The sequence below is a fragment of the Heterocephalus glaber genome, unplaced genomic scaffold (assembly GCF_053883595.1).
Source record: "Heterocephalus glaber isolate CG9 unplaced genomic scaffold, H.glaber_assembly_v1.0 deba00001531, whole genome shotgun sequence".
NCBI lineage: Eukaryota > Metazoa > Chordata > Mammalia > Rodentia > Bathyergidae > Heterocephalus > Heterocephalus glaber.
In genome coordinates, this window is record NW_028258329.1 from 146264 (window position 1) to 168947 (window position 22684).

Sequence of the window (22684 nt, forward strand, 5' to 3'; positions counted from 1 at the left end):
TCCATACTTATTCTCCTTTCTGTTTTCAACTTCTTTAAATGAAATTAAACTGTAAAAAATAATAAATATATAAATGTATTATTGAATTTGTAACATACATGTAATATGGATAATAATGACTCTAACAGGGTTAACAGAAAATAACTATATAAGAGTAACATATCTACATCTCAGTGGAAATAAGTTTAAATATGATAAATTAAAATTTATAGTTATACTTTAAATAATAATGAAATAGCAAAATCATAGTGAAGAAATGATTAAAGAAACTGAAATATTACAGTAGAAAGTAGTAGCAAAATAAAAATGTAAAGTAACAGACCAATAGAGACATAAGGGGCACTTGACTTATAGAAATAGGTAAAGAGACAGACATGAGTACAGATATATTAATAACAGGATTAGATGTTAAGGAACTGAACAAGCCAATCAGAAGGCCAAGGTTATTGCAACGGATATACAAAATACAGCTACATGTTGTTGACAGAAGATATACTTTAGACTCAAAGATACAAATATATTTTTTAAAAGATGGAAAGGGTATATCACACAAAGAGCAGCCATATGAAAACTGAAAAGGCTATACTAATATCAGACAGAGTTGCCTTTGAATAAAAAATTGAAATAATTAACAATAATTTTCAAAGATGAAAGTGTTAAGCCATATGGAAGATGAATCACATGTATGTATGCATACATACATCAGTGAAAGAAACCGAAGAGGATGCAAATAGGTGAGTTGTATGATTTGTGAATTACACTTCAGTGAAGCTTTTTGTTATATTAAAAACCTGTAGTTTAATAGACATGGAATTAAAAATGATAAAAGGGTAGTGCATGTCTATAATTTCAGTACTTTGGGAGGCGAGGGCAATAGAATTGCAAGCTGAAGTTCTACCTGGGCAACTCAGTGAAATCCTGTCTTAAAACAAAAAAGGAGCAAAGTCTATTCACCAAGCTACCAGGATAAATGTGCATATGCCAAACAATAAAACAGCAAAATATGTAAATAATGTCTGGTAGAATTTAAAGGAGAAGAGGACAGTTCCACTATTGTAATTGTGGACTTCAACACTCTCAACAATTGATAGTACAAGTAGACAAAATTCTATAGAATTCAAAGTTCCACCGAAGGTTAGGATCTCTTCAACATTATAGAAATTCCACTCAACACCAGCAGCACACACATTCTTTTCAAGTGCCTAGAGAATACTTCCCAAAGTAGACCATAAGTTGGGCCACACAAGTCTCAACAAATTTAAAAGAACTGGAATCACACTGTTCTCTGGTCACAATGAATCAAAGTGGAAATCAATAGAGAATGATCACCTAACAATTTCTACACACGTGTAAATATCTTTGAGTCAAAGTGGAAGTCTCAAAGTGTACCAAGCAAAATGAAAATGAAAATAAAAGATATTAAAATTGATGAGAATCAGCTGAAACGGTGCTTAAGGAGAAGTTTACATCCCTGAATGCACACATTAGTAAAACAAAGTCTGAAATCAATAATGTAAGCTTTCATTTCCAAATACATCTCCAAAAAGAGCAAGATAAACTGAAACCTAGTAAAATAAAGGAAGTAAAGAACAGAAATCTATGAAACTAACAACAGAATGAATTAGGAAGAAAACCAAAGAAACAGAGAGAAGATTCTGGGAAAAATTAATAAAATTCAAGCACTAGGAAGATTGGGAGAGGCAGGCAGGGAGGAAAGGGAAGGAGGGAGGGAGGGAGGCAGAGAGAAAGAGGGAGAAACCATTTACCAGGACCAGGGATCCAGCAGGAGACCACAGCCTTGGGGGGTTTCAGTGGGACAATTAGGGAATTCTACAAACAGTTTCTCAAACATACGTGTGACCATTTAGATGAAATAAACCAATTTCTAGGAAACTGCAAGCTATCATACTCACCCAATGTGAAATAAATCATTTGAACAGTCCTATAACCACTAAGCAAATTAAATTCATAATTTAAAAATTCTCCACAAAGAAATTCTCAGTCCCAGTTTATGTCTCAGAGAATTCTACCAAATGTTTGAAAAAGAATGAACACCAGTTCTACACAGGCCACTTCTGAGTGAGGCTGCTCTCATCAGTCCAGCAGAAGAGACAGGATGGCCCACGTGAGTATAGCTCTAAAAATCGACAAAATAGCTTAGTGCACAAGGCTGTCCGTGGGGCTTTGCCAGGGTCACCCTGTCAAAACTGTGGACAGAGAGTTCAGATACAAGCTTACTTCCAGCATTTGACTGTTCCCAATCTCACTGCTGTCTTCCACCTCCAGCTACACATCCCTCCCCCGGACTCCCTCCTGCCTTCCTCCAGATACCTTTCCAATCCTCTTCTTCATCAGCCTCTACTCCAGTGACAAAAGCAATAATATCAGCAGAGTCTGAGCTCCTCTCTTCTTGGTTAGCTCCTTTTTCTCTTTCTCTTCTTCCTGATCTATCCGCTTCCTTTTTCTCTTCATCCTCCCTCACCCCCTGCCACATCCCAACCTACCTGTCAGTTGTAGTATATCACAGGCTTTATGGGTTACCAAAAAAGGGTAAAATCAGTAAAATGAGTTTTGGTGCACATGACGTACAGTTGTCCATGTATGTGGTCGGGTCTGTGGATGTTGGGGTCAAGGTAAGGATTTTCTCCTTAACAACACAGTGACCAGGCTCCTACTAAGCTGGGTAGGTTGAAGAGGTCTATTAATATGAAAGCACAACCAAAGCCAAGATTACATCACTGGAAAGTAGACACTAACTAAAGAGAGCTTCACACTACCAACAGAGTCTTTCCATTCGAATTGGATATTCAGCACTCCACTCAGCACACACACCCCAACAGAAACATGAGAAAGCAGGCAATAAGTCTTCAAGTAACTTGACCAAAGATGATCCAATAGGCACTTTTGGGGAGGAGGTAAAAAGCAAAATGGCTAAAATGTATAAAGGGTTGGGCAAGGTGGTGTATGCCTGTAATCCCAGCACTGGGGAGGCTGAGGCAGGACAACTGTCATGAGTTCAAGGCCAGCCTGGGCTATGCAGTCAGTTCAAGGCCAGAATGAACTGCATAGTGAGACCTTGTCTCTCAATAAAGCAAAGGAAAAAAGGAAAGAAAAAAAGAAAAAGAAAAAAGAAAATGTTAAATGTGTAAAGGGATAAAAGAAGAAACCAAAAAAAAGTGGATCAATAAGATGCTCAGTGAGCTCAGAGATGATGTAATTGAACAGGTAAGGGGCTTAAATGATAAGATGATCAGCACGCTTAGAAGACATTAACAGCTGGGAGGACTAACCAGCAGTACAAAGCATGAATTACAATTCTGGTAAGAATTAGCCCATGAAAAGGTTTCAAATGGAAATCAGGATATAAAGGGACACAAATGAATGTACAGAAATGAGCAGTGGGGAGAGGGTCAGAGCTAGAAGACAGGGCTGGTGCAGGATAAGAACTGCTCTGGCTAGTCCGGGCCTCTCTTCTGGTCCCATGTAAATGTGTCGTTATTTCTTCTAGTTCAGTAAAAAAAGCTGCTGCTTTTTGATGGGGATTTTGTTAAATCTGTATATCATTTTTGGTAATACGGCCATTTTGATGATGTTAGTATTCTTATCTGCTCGATATTAACTGTGGTTTTCACTAGAAGATACAATGTAAGTCATTTTTGCAATTTTCGTCTTTGTACTTTTCTCCACTTTTTAGCTTTTTAACATATGGGATCAAATCTATTGTATAAAAAGAGGATGTCTCTCAATAAAACAAAACATTGGGAACATGCACTGTATACCAGGATATTTACACTTGAGGAAGAACAGAGTTTTCTTATTTTCTTCTATATATCTTCCTGTGGTTTTTAAGTTAAAACATTTTAAAACTCACTTGAAGTATGCACTAATAATTTAAGAAGAAAAGGAAAACTATTCATAGAAAAACTACCAGAATGATTTTGTTATATTTGATTCAGTGTACACCCACACATAAAGGGTAACAGAAGATTTAATACAACTATTTCCTACCTAGCATTATATTATGCGTTTTCTTAGTTCAAAATAACCAATTCATCTTTACTATTCTCATTCAATACAGTTTGCTCTTTTTCTTGGGGGCTGTTGAACAGTTTACGTATTGAAGACGAAGAATCTCATGGATGATAGACACTTCAAATAGCAGGTGTGGTATCAGACAACTGCTTGACAGGCCTGAGATAAATGCACAGTTGTATTTTCTTCAGAGGTCCTTCATCAACACAAAAACAATATGAATATATGTCTTGAAGAAATAGCTGTTCTACATCAGGAAAACAAATGTATTTATAAAACAAACAATTATCATTCCATTGAATCAAGTGTTGTTTTGAAGGTTCACTCCCTAGAAAACATTCTAGTGTCCACTTTAATAAAAATGGCAGAAAGAAAAAGAAGCCCTGCGTTAGGAAGGGCTGAGGATGGGTCATTCCAATTTAACTGGTCTGTTGATGCTGGACTCACCCCTCACCCTCAGCCCAGTGTGGATGGTGTGGTGTAAAGGCTCACCACGGGCTCCAGGATGGTTAATCTGCTCATGATATTCTAGGAGCCAACAGTGCTAAGTTCATACCAAATTCAGATCCTTTCCAAGATTGACTTAAAGCAAGACCAAAGCATGGTTTTGAAAAGAAACTCCTTTTATCTATGACTGTACTGAAGAAGAAAAATAAGCTGGAGGAATGTGCCCTTTCTACTTAACACATACTTAGGGCACTATTTTGAATTTATAGTAAAGTCTGCATGTCTAAGTCCTCATTAAAATTGTGGGATTGCTAGCTATTTTTTAAAAAAGAAATTTTGTTCTAAGTTCAGCATAATTAGTCCTGACAAATGGACTACTCATGACGTTATGCAATTCTGTGTAAAGTCCAAACCTCTAGAGCTTTACTTATTGATATAACAAAGGCTTTGGATAAAAGAGCAATGAATTCCTCCTGCACAGTTTTATAGCAAGGCTTTGAAAAACAAAATTATACAAATAATATACGACACTGCTACAAAATATCTTAAAGAACAAAGTAACAGTGGTTTTGTCATGTACAGCAGTAAGAAGAAAATTTGTAAGTACAGAAATCGCCATCAATGCCCACACACTGGAAATGAGAATACAGGGAATAACAGAATAACTCCTAAATGTCCCTGAAATTCTTACCTCAGTGATACTTTTTTCTCGATGCTTTTCCTATCTCCTTGTTTTGTACGGTCTACCTTTTAGTTTGTTTTTGATTTATATTCTGGGTTTCTCATATAGGAGTAATCATGTGATATTTAAGCTTGTGTGTCTGATTTCATTTAACATTATGGCCCAAAGGTACATGCATTTTCCCACAAAGGACTCAAGTTTACCCTTCTTTCTGGCACTGGAGTACTCCATTGTGTGTAAATACCACATTTAAAAAAATTCAATCATCTATTGATGGACATATAGGCCACTTCCAAGACCTAGCTATTATGAATTGTGCTGCTATAAACATGGATATGCACGTATCCCTGTAATACGATGTCTTGAACTCTTTCCAGAAGATACCTAGCAGAAGGACAGCTAGGTTGGTTGAATGGAATTTCTATTTCTAGTTTTTTTAGGAACCTCCACACTGATTTCCATAGTGGTTATCCTAGTTTACACTCCCACCAACAATGAAAAGGGTTCCTCTTTCCTCCTGCAGCTTCCTTAGCATTTGTTATTATTTTATTTCTTGATGATGTAGATAGTTTCTAGAGTAAGACAGAATCTATTTTTTTAATTTGCATTTCTTGAATTACGTTCTTTTGTAGGATGAATAAGCAGGTTAAGTGGTAAGTGTTTATGTGTTCTATGAGAATCATGCCCCAGGTTATCTGTGGTATGGTTTGAGGTATGGGCCTGACACTATGTCACTCGGACCCACAGGGCCTAGGGTCATGTGTGTGCTCCATCTAGAGCAGCATGAGTATCTCAGCACCAGAACAACCAAGCAGAGTGTGAGCAGGCTAGAGCCAAGGGCAGGCTGGTGGAAAATGACTGCACTTCTGCTGGAACTCCAGGGGTCTGATAAATTGGGTCTCCTCAAGTCAAAAGAAGGTGAACTATTAAATCCAAGGAGTTTGACTCTGACAACTGGCTTCTTCAGTGGTCCTGTGGACAGATGCAAGGATGAGGCAAGGGTGAGATGAAGGAACAGGAAGTGACAGGAGAGCCCTAGGGCTGCAGCAGCTTTCCTCCTCTTCTTAAGAGCTGTGAGTGAAGTGAGAACTGGAGCAGGGTAGAGTTACTGTCCAAGGAACTATCTGGTCTACCCTCACATTTCTTGCAAAGAAGCGTCTGATGAGTGACAGCCAGTAGAAACAGAACTAAGTGTCACTGGACAAAGAGGATTGTTGCCCAGGTGATCTGACTGATGACCTACTCTGCTAATAATGTTTCACTGTTGTGCAGGAAGAGGGATACTGGCAAGGGGAAGTCCAGTCATCTTGGGAAATAGAGAAATATCTGCCCATATTCTATACTAATTAAGATAAAAATGGAAGACAGGTGAGTTGGATGGGCATTAACTACTTAATATTTAAGTTCCTGACTTTCCAAGGGACCCCTAAGGAATTAATTCCCCAACTAAGCATCTAGCCAAAAGGCTATATGGATTCTGCAGAAAGCACTGTTTTCAGAGAACACAATAATATGGTAAATTACATGCCTACGTGGGTCTATAAACATATATCAAAATACTAAAGTTACTCTGTTTTGTCTCTTTCATAAATTTTGGTTCTTACATTTGCATTCACATGTCAAAATTAGCTTTTATCTGCCAAGTACAAAGTAGAAAAAAGTATCCCTCGACTATATTTTAAATCGTGACATTATGAACAGAGGTCAAGTAACACTACTAAAATGTCAAAACATTTCTTAATGTCCCCACCCTGCATTAATTTTTCTGCCAACTATATGTTTTCAAAGTTATATATTTATCTTTTAGACTCATTTGCATTGTTTTCTCTTCCAAATATTCAAGTATTTTATTTGAGCTAATAATTTTACTAGATTCTTTGGGATTCCAATTGGTGAATCTACTGGGAAACATAAAATTAATGCCAGGCAGTGATTCCTGGCTGCTTTCAAGCGTATACCGTGACCAGTCCTTGTCTATGAGGTGGGCATTAGTATGGACACCCCCACTCTGCAGAAGAGGAAGCTGAGTGTCAGACAGGTAAGATAATATAACCAAGATGGCATGACTGTGAGTGCTGGGAGGCTTGGACTCAAAACCCAGGTAGGACGGCTGCAGAGTTCACATTCTCAACTTCGGTATTGTATGTCCGTCCTCTTTACAACACAGTGCAATGTTTTAAGTGTCTTCATGGGGAAACATCAGGGAATCACTGAAGAAAACGGCTGTCTACTTAACCTCAGCTTTGATAGAGGAGTGAAGTTCTCAAAAGTGGCTTCCTGGAGAAATGGTATCAGTGCTTAAGAGACCAGGAATGCCTAAAAGTTAACTGGGTTAGTTGGGAGGGTGTGGAAGGACTGTGCTTCAGGTGAGACTGCAGGGGTTGTTGTACTTTTACCCGGAGAGGGTCTCTCCTCGAACATTCTAGAATGTTGCACTCAATAGAAGCACTCTATAGCTACCTTGAAGCCAGTCCCAGGATTACTTGACATTGGTTTTCATGAGTAAAGATACCTTTATGTCTGTTTGCCATGTATAAGGAGACAGTAGCCTAACAACCTAAGGATTGCACTATCATCAAAAGCATACGTAAAGTAAGGAATGCTTGAGAGTATCTCAACAATGGGACTATTTTACAGAAATACTTGCCAGAGCCTTAAATCTCACTAATAATGTAATTAATTTTACAGATAAATATAGTGGTCAGCTTTCCATTACTATGACAAATACCAGAGATAATCGACTAGTAAATAGAAAAGGTTTATCCTGGCCAACAGTTTAAAGCTTCCAGTTTGTATTTGCCTGGCCCTCTTGCTTTGGGTCTGTGAAGCAGCACATCATGGTGGCAGTGTGTGGTAGAGAAAAACTCTTCACCTAATGCCCAGGGAACAAAAGAAAGGAAACGGCTGGGGCCGGTGATCTCCTTCAGGAACACTCTACCAGTGAGATAAAGATCTTCCAGGAGGCCCCATCTCTCAAAGGTCCTATTACCGCCCCACAGCAACTCCTTGGGGCCCAATCCTTTAACATATAGAGCTTTGTGATACAGACCCAAACTAGAGCAATAACTAAATGATCATACTCTTCATGTCAGTGTAAGGATTTAAGACATTTCTTCTGATGGAACAACTGGAAGCAACTCCATAATGGAAAAAACATCAAATGTCATCCATGCCAATGATTATACCAGTGACAGTCCAACACTGGACTAGAGAAAAGACCTGCTGAAAAGTAGGGTCAGCTTCAGGAATAAAGTTCACTCTCTCTAGCGGTGGTGTCATGGAAATATTAGTCCCGAAACAAGAGGCTAAACTCAGGTGTAGCAATACTGGGTGTGTTGTTATAGGCCCTGCCTGAAATCTTCTCAGATTCAGTACTTCATCTGTGAATAAAAATACTGATGCAACCTACCTTTCTCAAAGTGTATAGTGAGAACCAAATGATAACCCTAAAATGCTCTAATATATAAATGTTATACTTAAGGTCCCACAGCAGAAGGAATTGATTAAATATGACTTTAAAAGAACAGGTATATCCAGATGTGATTTCAAGTTTCCAAGTGATTCATTAGACCAAGCTGAAGTTTTCCCACATTTCCTCTCTGAATTAGAGATGGAGCATGATTCACAACGGGCTTGAAAGGGTTTTTACTCAATCTTGGGAACAAAGATACTGTCGCTACTTTTAGAACGATGACTCTAAAACCCAGACTGATTTATTACCCAGACTGAATTCAGACAAATATGATAAAAAGTCAAGAAGAAACCACTTTTAGATTTTCTTCTACAGGAGCTATTTTAAACATACATTTCTATTCACAGTCAAGATCTAAATTTCATTTTAGTTGCCTGTTGAAACATATCCCAGTGAATAAAATGCTAGCCTCTGATATAATGACTATTGACCAAAGAGAGCCAATATGTAAATATCTCAATTCTCCCTTGCAGGAAGTACATTAAGGGAATAATAATATATATATTTCTATTTATGGGTGGTGATTAAGCACTTGGCACACATTAGTGCACACATTAGTCCACACAAGTGCACAACAGCTACATGAAGGAGAAAACAGAGAGCAGATGGGTCACAGGCACTGCCTGAGGCCGCAAAGCAGGTGCTGGAGATGCATCCAGTCACACACAGGATGGTGTCACCCCAGCGCCCCAGTTCCTCCCCTCTGCGCTTGTTCTTTGTGATGGATCAAGGTAATACTTTTTAAATATTAGCTGGAGTATTGAACATGGATATGATCTAAAACTTCTTACACAGAATGATTTTTGGATTTTACAGCAATAACTTACAGTAGCTGCCAAATTTAAAGCTTGAAATCAACTTCAAATATATCAGATGTGTACATCAAGCTGCGCAGGGTTTGCTCAGGCCATGGAAGAGCAGCTTTCTCCTGGGCCTTTGACTGTAATAACTCAGCTCTCTCGGGGAGCCTCTGGGGGCCTTGCAAGGACAAAGGCTCCAGGAGAAAAATTACTACTGCAGTTAATCTTGGGCCTCAGGCTTCTGCCTTGATCTCATCATCAGATGTCAGGGGTCTTTTGGAGGACTCTCCTGTACAGAGCCACTGCCGGGGACCCTCTGAGCCTGCCTCATACAACCAGGCTTGTCATAACTGTGCCCACTGCAAAACAAGCTTCACACCTCTCTGGCTCCATCTCACAAAGCTTGTGGTGGATGGCATGACACCTAGAAGAAAAAATGCTGTGTGTCCTGCTCACATTATTTTAGGTAATGGACTCAAGTTCAGATGAGCATTTTGGGCTGCCTTGATATGGCAAAGAAATGGATTAGTATGTAAACACCTCAAAGGCTTTCAACAAGAGGGAAAACCTGTAGGCTGTAGAGATCACGTAATCAAGCTCTCTCTCCCTGGTTTCCTTTAGTCTGAAAACATTATATTGCTTTTTTTATTGGGTATCTTGTTGGACATGAAATAAACTTCTTTGTTTCTTTTCACATTCTGAATTCCACTGTCTTTTGGTTACCATGATTCCTGGTGAAAATCAGGCATTTGTATTAATTCTGCGCCTGGGAAGGTAGTGTGTCTTTTTTCTCTAGATGCTTAAAGACACACTTCTGGCTTTGGTCTTCAGCAGAGCAGTGGTATCTCTGTACCCATCCTTTGGAGTTGACAAGAATGTAAATAATTTTTATCCTCACAGAGAAAGGCAGGACCAGCCAAATAAAAGCAGTTTCTAGGGTCATGTCCAAAAGACAGCACAGAGTGATGACAGTGGAGATGATGACAGGAGGTGACCATGAAGGCAATCCACCCCAAAGGACTTGATGCCATTAATGCACCCAAAGGCTCAGAATTCTGGAACTTCCAGTGCTTTTCCATTTGAAGAATGAGTTCTCTAGTAGAATTATGTACGAAAAATTAGTAACATGGAATAATAATATACATCCTCTTCAAACTTTCCAATGATTGTGAATCAGTAGTGCTGCCAATGCTTTCATCTTCTTGGAAGAAGGAGATTATGTCTGCAGTTGGCCCTCTGTATCAGCAGGATCAATGTCATCACAAATATGCTGATCAAAACTACTTGGAAGAGTGCTGTGCCCGAGCTATGTTTTAGATTAAGAATGTTCCCCGAAACTCTCACAGGTGGGGCTTCTGTCAGACGAATGGATCACAGAGGTGCTCTGCTCATCTACTGTTGAGTTGAAACTGAATGTGCTGTTAAGAGGTGGGGGCTGGTCGGAAGAGGTGGGTTATGGGGGCATAACATGGAAGGGTGTATTCTTTTTCCTTTACATGCAATACTTTATTTTAGACATGCAAGAAAAGCTATTTCAGAATCTACTGATTTAAAGTGAGCAGCTGTATACAGATAACAAAACAATCAACATTTTGTTACAATTCAGCACACAGCATCCAAAGCAAACAGGCATGAGACAATGCATATTTATGCAGCATTAAAACCAGATGACAACATACTGCAGGGTAGGGGGAAGAATGGAGGGGGAAAAGGGAAATGAAAGACCAGTGTTTCCCAGTGCTTCAAATGTACAGTCTTGCAGCAATAAGGCTAAGAATGGAAATAACTGATTTGTATACCTGGCTAACACTAAGTTTGTTCACAACACAGTTTTGTAGATCTAGCAGTGGTTAAACCAGTTTGAGTATCTTCTGAAGTCACTTTTAATGACAACTTACTTAACTCAGGTCTTAAATTCTGTAAATATAAACAATGAGTTATTTGGCACTTTTTCTTTTACAATAAAGTATACTACAAGTTTTATTAAAAGCATACACAATAGTGATCAATGTTAAAGGTTTTAGTATTCAGATATATAAAACTATAGTTAACAAAGCACTAAATAACATCAACTCATGTAGACTATAAGATAGATATAGTTGTTTTCTCCAACAGTTGAACAACAAGCCACTCTCAGTAATGATTGCCGTGTTTTTCTCTTTTAAGATTGATCACAGATGTGTATGTATGTGTCTAAGATAAAAGTACATAGGACATATGTTGTCAGGAAGAAATTAAATCAGTTGTGGACAGGAATAAGCTGTTTCAAGATCACATATTAAAAAATTACATATAGACTGAAAATAGGAAAGAAAATCAATCGTCAAGATATTAGTTCTGAAATGTTCTATGATTATTTTACAGGATAGCCAGTCACCGTTCTGAGGATGTTTTCTTTCATAAGTATGCCAGCTCTCTATTTCCTTTGGGAAATTCTGCATACTTGATGAGTAGTCATTTAGTACACAGGGACATTACAATATTCATGACTTGGCTACAAGAGAAATGCATATATTCTTACATGCAGTACATAAACCGGTACAGGCACAGTCAGATTTCTAGAATGTTTAGTTTTAACTAAAACTTAAGTTTTTGTTGCTTTTGTTCTTTGGTTTATGGCTGAAGATGTAACTTCTCAATTCCCAGAAGTTCGATTTATCTTGTATAACTTTATACAGTGGCAAACAAGGTGGTCACCTACACCCCCCAAAATCCTATTTGTATTTACAATACTCTGAAAAGATTTTCAATTTAAGTCACCTAGTCAGTGCTGCGTTAACTGAAAAAACAGAATAAATTCTTCTACCAGTGTCTTAAGTTCATCAGGATTTTATCACATGAAGTAGGGGATCCCAGAAGAAAATCTTCCAAGAGAAAAATGGAAGTAGTCATACATATGATATTTTCAGTAATAATAGAGGCTTTTAATTGTTCACTTAGCTACAAAACAGTAAGTCCAATGAATATGACTTTGAAACTACATATATTAATTTAAAAAAAAAATCCTCAAATTAGGCTTTAGAGAACTCTCCAAACAAAATTGTTAAATGCGTATGCCTACGAATTTATCTCACAAGATGTTTCTCACATCAACAAGGAAAAACAGGTAACCTGAAGTGGGGTGTAAACTGATCCTGTCTGCCCCTGGCCCAATTTCCTGAAATTACATGGAAAATTCTGTATATTCCGTTTTATATTTATTCAAGCTCTAACTCTGAGATATTTGCCTACTAAAGCACATAAACTGTCCCTCCCAAAATAACAGATTCCTACATTTATACAACCATTAAATACAGGACTATCTGAGGGTAAAATCCAGGCATAAACACTTTAAGGAGATAGCTACCCTTTTTTCTCCACTCAAAATAGCAGTTAAATTAAACAGCAAGCAATTAAAATAAATATTAATAACAAACTACCCCCAATTCATTTCCAAAAGCAGAAGCTTTTGTTTTCATAGGGAAATTCTACATCACCAACGGTATTAGCAAATCACAGTATTTAATGAATACCTTTTTGTTTGTGAACCTCTAAACCTATTTTAATATTCTCTGTGGAAAATAAATTACAAGCCCCAGTGACCGATCACTATCAGAGCAAAATTCTCCATGAAAGTATCAGTTTAATAAAGTAATTGGGACTATCCCTTGGGGTTTGATGTAATTTAGGCTTTCTAAGTAATGCTAAAATAAACAAACAACAAAATTATAGTTGTAAACTGAATTCATATATCCTACTACTTTTTGATGCATGTCAGCACTCCAGCATGTATTCTAGTATGTTTTTTTCTTAGACCACCCATCGAAACTCCTGCTGTGATATGTATTCTGTTCTCCTGTAGTAGATCGGCCTGTTCGACTGCTTTAAAGTCATTTTTCTTGGATGTTTCCTGAACTTCTCCTCCCAAAAGAAATTCATCCAAAATAAAATAGGCCTTCTCAAAATTAAAGATGATATCAAGTTCACACGCACTGCCAAAATACTTGTCAAGTAATTCCAGGTAATAATGAATTATTTCCAGCATAATTAGTTCATTGTCCTGATCCTCAGTAGCACAGCAAAAATACAGACCAGCGTATCTTTTGTAAACAATCTTCAGACCTCACCACTGAATGAAGCCGCGCATTTTAGGTTTGCTTGCTGAAACGGTTTGGACAAGCTCTCTTGTGATCTTTTTCTTCTCTTTGTCTGAGAGTGGGACATACCACTTCTGCAGTGCAAGCTTTCTCTGACAACTAAAAGGCAACATAAACTGCATGGGGGCCTCCGGCCTAGAACACAGCTTAGCTTGCCGAGCTTCGGGGGCAGGGCAGCGGCCTGGGGGAGCCCCTGTCACCGGGCTGAGGAAGAGAAGTCCTGTTGTTGTGTGTTATTGTTCCTGGCTCCGCTCTCACTCTGTCTGCTTCCTAGCTCCCCCACATTGAGCACCTTTCGCCATGCTTAGAGCCAGCTAAGCATGGATTGAAACCGTGAGCCAAAATAAATCTCTCCTTCTTGAAGTTGTAGTGAAGAGAAAGTGAGGGAAAGTTCCAGTGAAGGAAAGGTGACTGAGACAGATTTTGGCACTAGAAAAATAGGAACATTGCTGTGAAAGAAACTGACCATGTGGTTTAGTCACCTTTGGAACTGGTGTCTGGGCGGAGTTCACAAGGTTTGGAGATGCCAACTGGAAAGTCCTAGAATGGTATCAACCAAGACTGATGGACAATTCTAGTCAGCATTCAGAAGCCCAGAATGCTGATAGGAATGTAGAGTAAAGACCAGGCTCAGAAGGTTCCAGGTGCTAATGAGACTTGTATTGGAACCTGGACTTAAGGCCACGAGTATTAATTTTGGCAAGGAACTTGTTTGGATGTTGTCTATGTATAAGACATTGTGTGAAGCTGAATTTAAAGATGGTGGACCAATTAATCTGATGGAGGAAATTTTCAGGTTTCATAACTTTTAGGAAGTGGGGCCTAATGAGAAGAGGCAGGTCACAGGAGGTGTAACCTAGAAGGGTGTATTCTTGTCCCGGGCTCCTCCGTTCCCTCTCTTTGCTTCTTGGCTCTAATGGGCTAAGCATTTTTCCTCCCTGCCTGTCTGCCATGGTGTTTTTGCTTTGGATCCAGCAAACCATGGACTGAAACCAAGGGCCAAAATCTTTAAATTGCATGTGTTGGATATTTGGGGCTGCAATGGGAAAGTGACTGAGACAATCTGTACTGAATGATACCTCTGTTTTATATAATATAGTGCAGTATAACAAACAACATAGTATAAACACTGAATGATAACACCTATTTGCATAGCATTTACACTGCATTCAGTATTATAAATAATACAGAGATGATTTAAAGTAGGATATGCATGGATTGTATGCAAATACTATATCATGAAGGACATGAGTGCCGATGGATCTGAGCATCTGTGGGGGACCTGGAACCAGTTCCCTGAGGATATCAAGGGACAACTGTACATATTATTGCCTTCACCATAATTTTATGTGAGGAGCTTGAAAATAAGGAATAACATTTGTCTATAAAAATAAATTTATCAGACAGTGAGCTTCTAAAATGTTAATAGAATACCAAGCACGATCTGCTTTGTGAAAGAAGCAGCCACGCTTAGCAAGCAATTGCACCCCATGAATATTCATTATACAGTCTCAACTGGTGAAACCTACTTTTTGTGGGAATTGTCCAGAAAAACACATACAAAACAACCTACCCCAGTTGTAGGTGCAGCCTGATTTCCTGTGTTTGTGGGATCTAGCTACCATTCTCCTAACACATTTTAACTTCATTCAACAGAAATGCTGCCCAGTTAAACACAGAAAATATTTTGTTCATCCTTGATGCTCCTTTTTGCAAGCCTTCATCATGACACGAGGTGTAAGTTTTCCCTCTGCAAATTGGGCTTTGGATAAATGAATAAAAGAACAGGTAACATAACAATGTCTTATTGACTTAAAAAGATCATGAAAATATTTGTCAACAAGGCAAAGTTAGACAGTTATCATGAAGCTGCTTTAGGGTAGTAATGAATTCCCAGCGCCTTGTTTTCAGATCAGGCAGGTCTGGACATGTATCATATGAACTTTAAGTTTCTAACAGAGAGGAAGGTGCTATCTGGGAATTGCCTTAGTGAGAAGTAGTGTCAGAACCCCCAGATTCAAATGACATTTATAAGGCCTCTTTGGGGGATCTTATAAAGATGTTTTAAAGCTGTGAATGTTAGCAGGAAATGTATTCTATACCAGGAAAGCTATGTAAATTGGGTTGATATTAAGATTATGAAAGACAATTACCAGTAGGTAAACTTTTGCAAGAAAAGCGTTTTTTGTTTTTGTTTTTCATACTTAGAGACATGGCATCATTAAAAATATGATTACCAAACAAGAAGATAACCTAAAAGAGTGCTCTCATTTGCACCTGGAATGTTCCCCAAGGACCATGTGCTAGAGGTCCATCCCCCAGAGTGATGCTATTGGTCTGTGGAGGAACCTGTAAAAGGTGGGCTCAGTGGAAGCTCTTCAGGTCCCTGGGAGCCTACCATGGAAGGGAATAGTGGAATCCCAGTCCCTTCCTCCTTTCTCTTTTGTTTCCCAGTTACAAAGAAAGAAGTTTTGCTCTACCATGCTTCTGCCATGATGTGCTGCCCTACCACAGGCCCAAAACTGTGGAACTGATTCATAGTGGACTGAAATCATAAGCCAAAACAAACCCCTTAGCTGTGAAGTTGATTATTTCAGATATTTGTTACAGTAGTGGGAGTCTGACTAGCATCAATAGTTAATTGCATGCTTTACTGCTTTTGTAAACACATGTTGTAGTACTAATGAATCCATTTCTTGGTTCACATGGTGTAGGTCCAGCCAACAACAGGGAGCTATCTTCCCGTTAGAACTGCTGTGTCAGTGTTGCGATTACAGGCACATTGATGGTTAGTCATGCATTAATTGAGTCACAAACACACGAACTGGATTTAAAAAAATCGTCCAAAGGATGTTTACCTTACATGTATAATCATATAAAAGAGGGCTTTGGTTATTATACAAGTCATACAAAAGTTATGGTTGTAAAACATTCAAAGAGTATGAACTTAGATTCATTAGAATGTCTCTGTGAGCCATCATAACACTTAGCATGGTCACTTCAACCCCTTCTGCTGGTCAATTTCCAAGGTTAGTATTTTTTTACAGTTTCAAAACCCTGGTTCCAGTCATGTTCAACTTGCCTTTACATTTCCTTGTTTAACATTCTCATGCAGAGAACAGCACGAATGGAAGAGAATCTCCACATCTGGCATTTAGATGCTAGATCAATCCTCCCTGCTTAGTAAGCCTCATGGGCAGCCAGGGTCCATTGGTGTTTTCCAGCCTCTCAGGAAGTGGAATTAGATTTTTAATGCAGGTGACTCAGAGTGGGGACAAAGCTTTCCCAGAACATTTCCCTTGATGCTGCCTCCTCCATTCATTTAGGTAAATTATGCTCTTTCATTCTTTTAATCTTATCATTGTTTAATATGTGAACACAGATCCCATTTCTCACTTTACCTCCACGACACCCACAGGAAATCTTTTGCTTTTCTTATTTTATCAGGTAACTTTTCAGAGTCCTTCTTGATGCATAAATGGCTCTTTGTTTTGCAATTCTATCAAGAATTTGGAGTGTCATCTAAATATATTTATAATTAATTATAAAAACTGACATCTCAATGTAGTCATCAGTGCAATAATTACAGAAATTTAACAAAACATATTAACAAAAGGTAAGATGTGTAGAAATGTTGATTCTAGTCCCCATCTCTACCCCACACCATTGAAGGAAAATCATTTGCAAAAGAGCAGACCATAAGAATAGATATTTTAAAAAGACACAAACATAAAACAAAATGAAAAACGTTCACATATTAATACATGATAGAATATATTTATACATTATAGTATAGTAACAAAGCATCATTTCTAATCTAATTAGATGCTTTATTATGTGCACAAACGATCACTTAATACAATAAGTTTTGTAGCTAATTATTGTGTTCAATTTGTTGAAAAAGAAATTTAAAATGTAAGATAAGCCTTGGGGTAAAAGAAAAGGAAGAAGCTAGAAACTGAATTCAAAGGACATTTCACACTGGCTCTTTTTATTTGTGAATTCTGAGTAATATTTTCATAATATTCTTATTTTATATGTGAGAAGTTATAGAACTCACACCATAAGTGAAATTTGCTTATATAAATGTAGTCAGCAGTGAGTAATCTTCATTAAAAAATAAATTAATTCTAATTATTCCCTTATCCCAATGGAAATGTTTAAAAAATACTTTTACTTTTGGATTAGTTGTTTTGTTCTAAATATCACCTGTGTATCATGGTTGCTGTATTGTGATTATTAAAAGAATATACATGAAAGAATTCTACATCAGTGGTGTGACTATATGTAGCTTTAGACCTCAGGGAGAAGAAAAGGAAAAGGTGTTTTATTTTTGAGAGTTGTATCTCTAAGTTCATTCTTACCTGCAGATGTTGTCACGATTTCTGTGGTGTTTCTGAGGCCCATGAAGTCAAACTGATAGAGCCGCCAAGATTTCTGATCAGCTGCCTCAACTGAATTTTTTCTCCATCTATAAATCATTTCTTCTTTGGGGTAGCCATCTAGAAATACAGAACAAATATTATCACTTAGAGATGTAGGTTCATACATCACTAAAGTCAAAATTGTAATTCTGATCATTAATAGGACTTGAAACCTTAGGCCATGTTGGTTCTCCAAAATTTCCTTTGGAGATGTAGAAACTCCACAAACAAAAGGGCAAAGGCTACCTAAGCCCACTGCAGATGTTCATCACCAGCAAGCCTTGCCAGTATCTGGATGGACGCAGCATGCAGGAGGCCCCGGCTCCATTTATTTTACCCTAAAGTAAATTATTTTATCTGCAGCTGCACCTCCAAGAGGGGAGGAGCTTGTCAGCATCTCACTCCCAGACATGAGGTCCTTTTCATACAGATGTAACTGTGGCCCATACTCAGCATACCTTCCCCCTTCCCTAGAAGTTAGTGCAACCAGATGTCAGGAATGATGAATTTAATAAAGTTTTCACTCTAGGACTCAAGAAATCAGCTGGCTCTGAGTCTTTATGATTGGGATGTGATGTGTCCTCCAAAGGCCACGTGCTGGAAGCTTGGCCCGCAGTGTAACAGTACTGAGGGGCAGTGGGAACTTTAAAACAGCTGCCTAGTGTGGGGTTGGTAGGGCGTACAGGAGCAACAACCTCATGAATAGATTAATGTCCTTCTTGAGAGCCTGAGCTCATCCTCTCAGGAGGGGATTAGGTTCCACAGGAGTAAATTCAGAATCAAGGACAGGATTAATTACCACAACAGCGGGTTGTTATACAGTGAGTGCCCTCTGCTGTTTCTTTCAACGTGCTCCTTCCACTTGTTTCCCCTTTTCCACCATGATTTAAAGAAGCACGAGGATCTTACCAGAGGCCAAACAAATGTTGAGGCTAGGGTCTTGGACCTCTAGAACTAGAAGATAAATTCATCTTCTTTATAAATTATTCAACCTCAGGTGTTTTGTGACAGGACCAGCCAACTGACTAAGACAGTGCTATTCTGATATCAATTCCCACTTCTGATCAGCAAACTCTGACCCCTTTCAGAGACCAGTTCCCATGTTGCTAATTACTTCAGGAAGAAAGATCCTGGTGCTTCTGCTGCTGGAGGCCCAGTGGTGACCTGTCTACAGTTGGGGCATCACAACTGGTACCTCGGCCCCACCCACGCTGGCACCATTGCCTCATGACTCGCTACGCCTAAGCCAGACATTGGCCAAGTGTCTGCTTCCCCAGCTGCACTTACACTTCCAGATCCCCACTTCTGACCATGCTTGGGACAACACCATTCACTCTGTGCTGGAGGGCTGACCTGGTGCCTCTGCCTTCTCTGTACTCTCCTATCTTCAGGCTCTGAAGCCAGGTAGGCCCCACAGGATGTGTCTCACTCCCAAGAGTGGCCTGTGTGCCCGGGAGTCTCCAGCACAGCAGCACTGCCACCACTAGCCTGTACTGATCCACATAGACAATGATGCCTGACACCACTTGATGAGTTATCTTGAATGTCAAACAATCTGCTTCGATGCACACATGCTTTGGCAAGCATGTTAATAAAGTGGTTGAACACTGAAAAGTAAACATGTGGATCAATTTGTAAAACTCTTAAATACAGTCTGTCCTTTTGATTGTTCTCTCCTCTCTGCCTGACACTGTTGCCTTGACACTCAACGACTGATACAGATCACAAGCATGCAGGCTGCTTTATGATTGTCCTTTACCTTATGACATTGTCATCAACATAGCAGGGACACCATCTTTACTCCAATTTGACAGTGTTGACCTCCAGGCACACAGACTTAGCCTGAAGCTTTTCTATAAACGCATGAAACATTTTACTTGGCTATTAGCCATAGTCCCATTCGATTTATGTTCTCAACAGGCTGACATAATTAGAAAGGGTACTTATGCTACATTTCTTTTTGATTTGTTTTAAAATAACTCTACTGAGATGTAATTCCAATACATAAAATTCTTACATTTAATATGCACACTTAAGTGTTCTTTTAATGTATTCTTACATTAAAAAATATCAGCAGTCTAAATTTACAAAATCTTTACTACCCCAAAATGAAATCCTAGACTAGGGAACTACTAATATATTTTTGGTCTCTTTAGATTTTGCTGTTCTGAACATTTTATATAAGTGGAATATTCCATTATTTTGGAATAATGTAATATTCTGTAATTGCTCAGACTATTCTTACTCTGAGAATACAACATATATATATATATATATATATATATATATATATATTGCTCAGAGAATTCTTTTACTCAGAATAATGTGTTCAAGGTTGACTTATATTGTAGCACTTTTTGACACTTCATTTATATCTATTGCCACATACTTCCATTGTATAGTACAGTATATTTTGTATATTCACCAGCTGTTAAACATTTTGGTTGAGTCCACTTTTTCATTGTTATGAATAATGCTATTATGAACATTTATGTAGAAGACTTCATGTTAACATATGCATGTAGTGTCCTTGGGTAATTCTATGCTTACATTTTGAGGGACTGCTAGACTGTTTTCCAAAGTGATTGTACCTTCAGAGCCTAGCAGGAGTGTATGAGGGTTTCAGGTTCTCCACATCCTACTCAACACTTGTGAGTATCTGACTTTTTCACTGTAATAAGTATAGTGGGTGTGAAGTGGTATCTTGTTTTAATTTGCATTTCTCTAATAACTAATAATATTCAGCATACTATCATAGTTTTGTTGGCAATGTGTATGTTTTCTTGGTAAGATGCCTGTTCTGATTTTTGGCTGATATTTTAATTGGTTTGTTTTCATATTGTTGACTTTTAAGAGGTATTTATGTATTTTGGGTACAAGTTCTTTATCAGATACATGTTTTTGCAAATATTTTCTCCTATTCTCTGGCTCATTAATTGTTTCCTTGAAGGAATTTTTATTGTGGTAACATATATATAACATAAAGTTTTCATTTTAATCACCTGTAAATGTACAGGTCTGCTTGATTAAAGACATTCACACTGTTGAGCAACCATCACCACTGTCCTCCAGAATTGTTTTTTTAAATGGATGTTATGTTTTGGAGCAATTGTGGGTACCCAGAGAAATGAAAGGAAGGTTCAGGATGGCCATGTACCTCTGTCCCCACACGTGCATAACCTTTCCCACTACCAACATTCCTCACCAGAGCAGTGCATCTCTTACAGCTGATGAACCTACACTGACACATCACTGTAGAGTGCATAGTGCACATCAGAGTTCATTCTTGTTGTACTGTATGTTCTGTGGGCCTGGACAAATGCGTAATGATCTTTATCCACCGCTGTCATACCAGATTCTCTCCTTATTCTCTTCGTTTCACATTTATCCCACCCTCCCATCTCCACTCCTGGGAATCACTGATGTGTTTACTTTCTCCATAGTTTTGCCTTTCTGGAATGTCATATAGCTGAAATCATACAGTAAGAGGACACTTCAGATTGGTTTATTAGTAAAATGCATTTAGGTTTCCTCCATGGTTTTTCATGGCCTGAATTCTCAATTCTTTTAGTGCTAAATAATATTCTGTTATTGGAGTGTGGCACATTTTATTTAACCACTCACACAGTGAAGGACATCTTGGTTTCTTCCACCTTTTGTCCGCTGTTAATAAAGCTGCTGTTGATGTCCATGCAAGTTTTTATGTGGGTGTTGTATGTCTTTTGCTACTCTCTTCTGTAACTTTGAAGGAAAATTTTTACCGGGAGTAGAGGGATTGGTTGACAATAATTTTTGTTCAATGCTTTGAAGAGGTCATCTAACAGTCTTATGGCCTCCACGTTTTCTGATGAGTAATAAACTGTTCATTATGTTGCGACTTCTGTGGTAGTGATACATTTCTTTTGTCCTGCTGTTTTCAAAACTGTTTCTTTGTCCTTACTTAACATTGTGAATCTGACACCTATAACTGCATAGGTGTCAATTATTTTAAGTTCACTGGAGTTTCTTAGGCTTCTTGAATTGATATATTGTTTTTATCAAATTTTTGGCCATTTTTTCTTCAAACAATTTTGGCCCTCTTTCTCTGCTCTTCTCCAAGCTTTCCATGTTGTGTTTGTGTATGGTGGTACTCTTTATGAGGTGCCACAGGCGCATGAGTTTCTGTCCACGTCTCTCCATTTTCTATTTTGCTCCTTGTACTGGATAATCTCTATTGTCCTAGCTTAGATTCGCGCATGCGCTCTTCTGCTGCTCAAACTGCGCTGCCTAGCTAGTGCTTTTTTTTTTTTCTTTCATTTATTGCATATTCCAACTCCAGAACTTCTACTGGGTTCTTATTCAAATGTCTATCTTTTCATAGATATATATTTTTTATTTGGTGAGAGCTAGTTGTTCTAACTTCTTTTAACTTTTTAAGCCATAATTTCCTGTAGTTCTTTGAATGTATCTAAACTAGCTGATTTAAAGCCTTTTTCTAATTCAACATCTGGGACTCCTCAATGATAATTTTCATTGCAGGCTTTCCCCCCACATGTATGTGGCACACTTTTTGTTGGGAACCAGACATTTTAGATAAAATATTGTGAAAACTCTGATATCATATCTCTCTAATCCAGGGGTGTTGTTCCTGAGTCTTTTGTTCTTGTTGTTTTTCTTCTTGTTTATTTTCTGTGTAATTATTCTGGACTGAT

General features: G+C 38.3%; 1 protein-coding gene and 1 pseudogene across 1 annotated transcript in view; both read right to left on the reverse strand.

Moving 5' to 3' along the window:
• Positions 1–22684, reverse strand: part of Gabrg3 (gamma-aminobutyric acid type A receptor subunit gamma3) — a 574107-nt gene that overhangs the window by 64501 nt on the left and 486922 nt on the right. The window contains exon 6 of the mRNA XM_004872184.3: positions 17934–18071. Coding sequence (XP_004872241.1) covers positions 17934–18071 — 138 coding nt within the window. The remainder of the gene's footprint in view (positions 1–17933; positions 18072–22684) is intronic.
• Positions 292–17922, reverse strand: LOC147824768 (AP-1 complex subunit sigma-2 pseudogene; annotated as a pseudogene).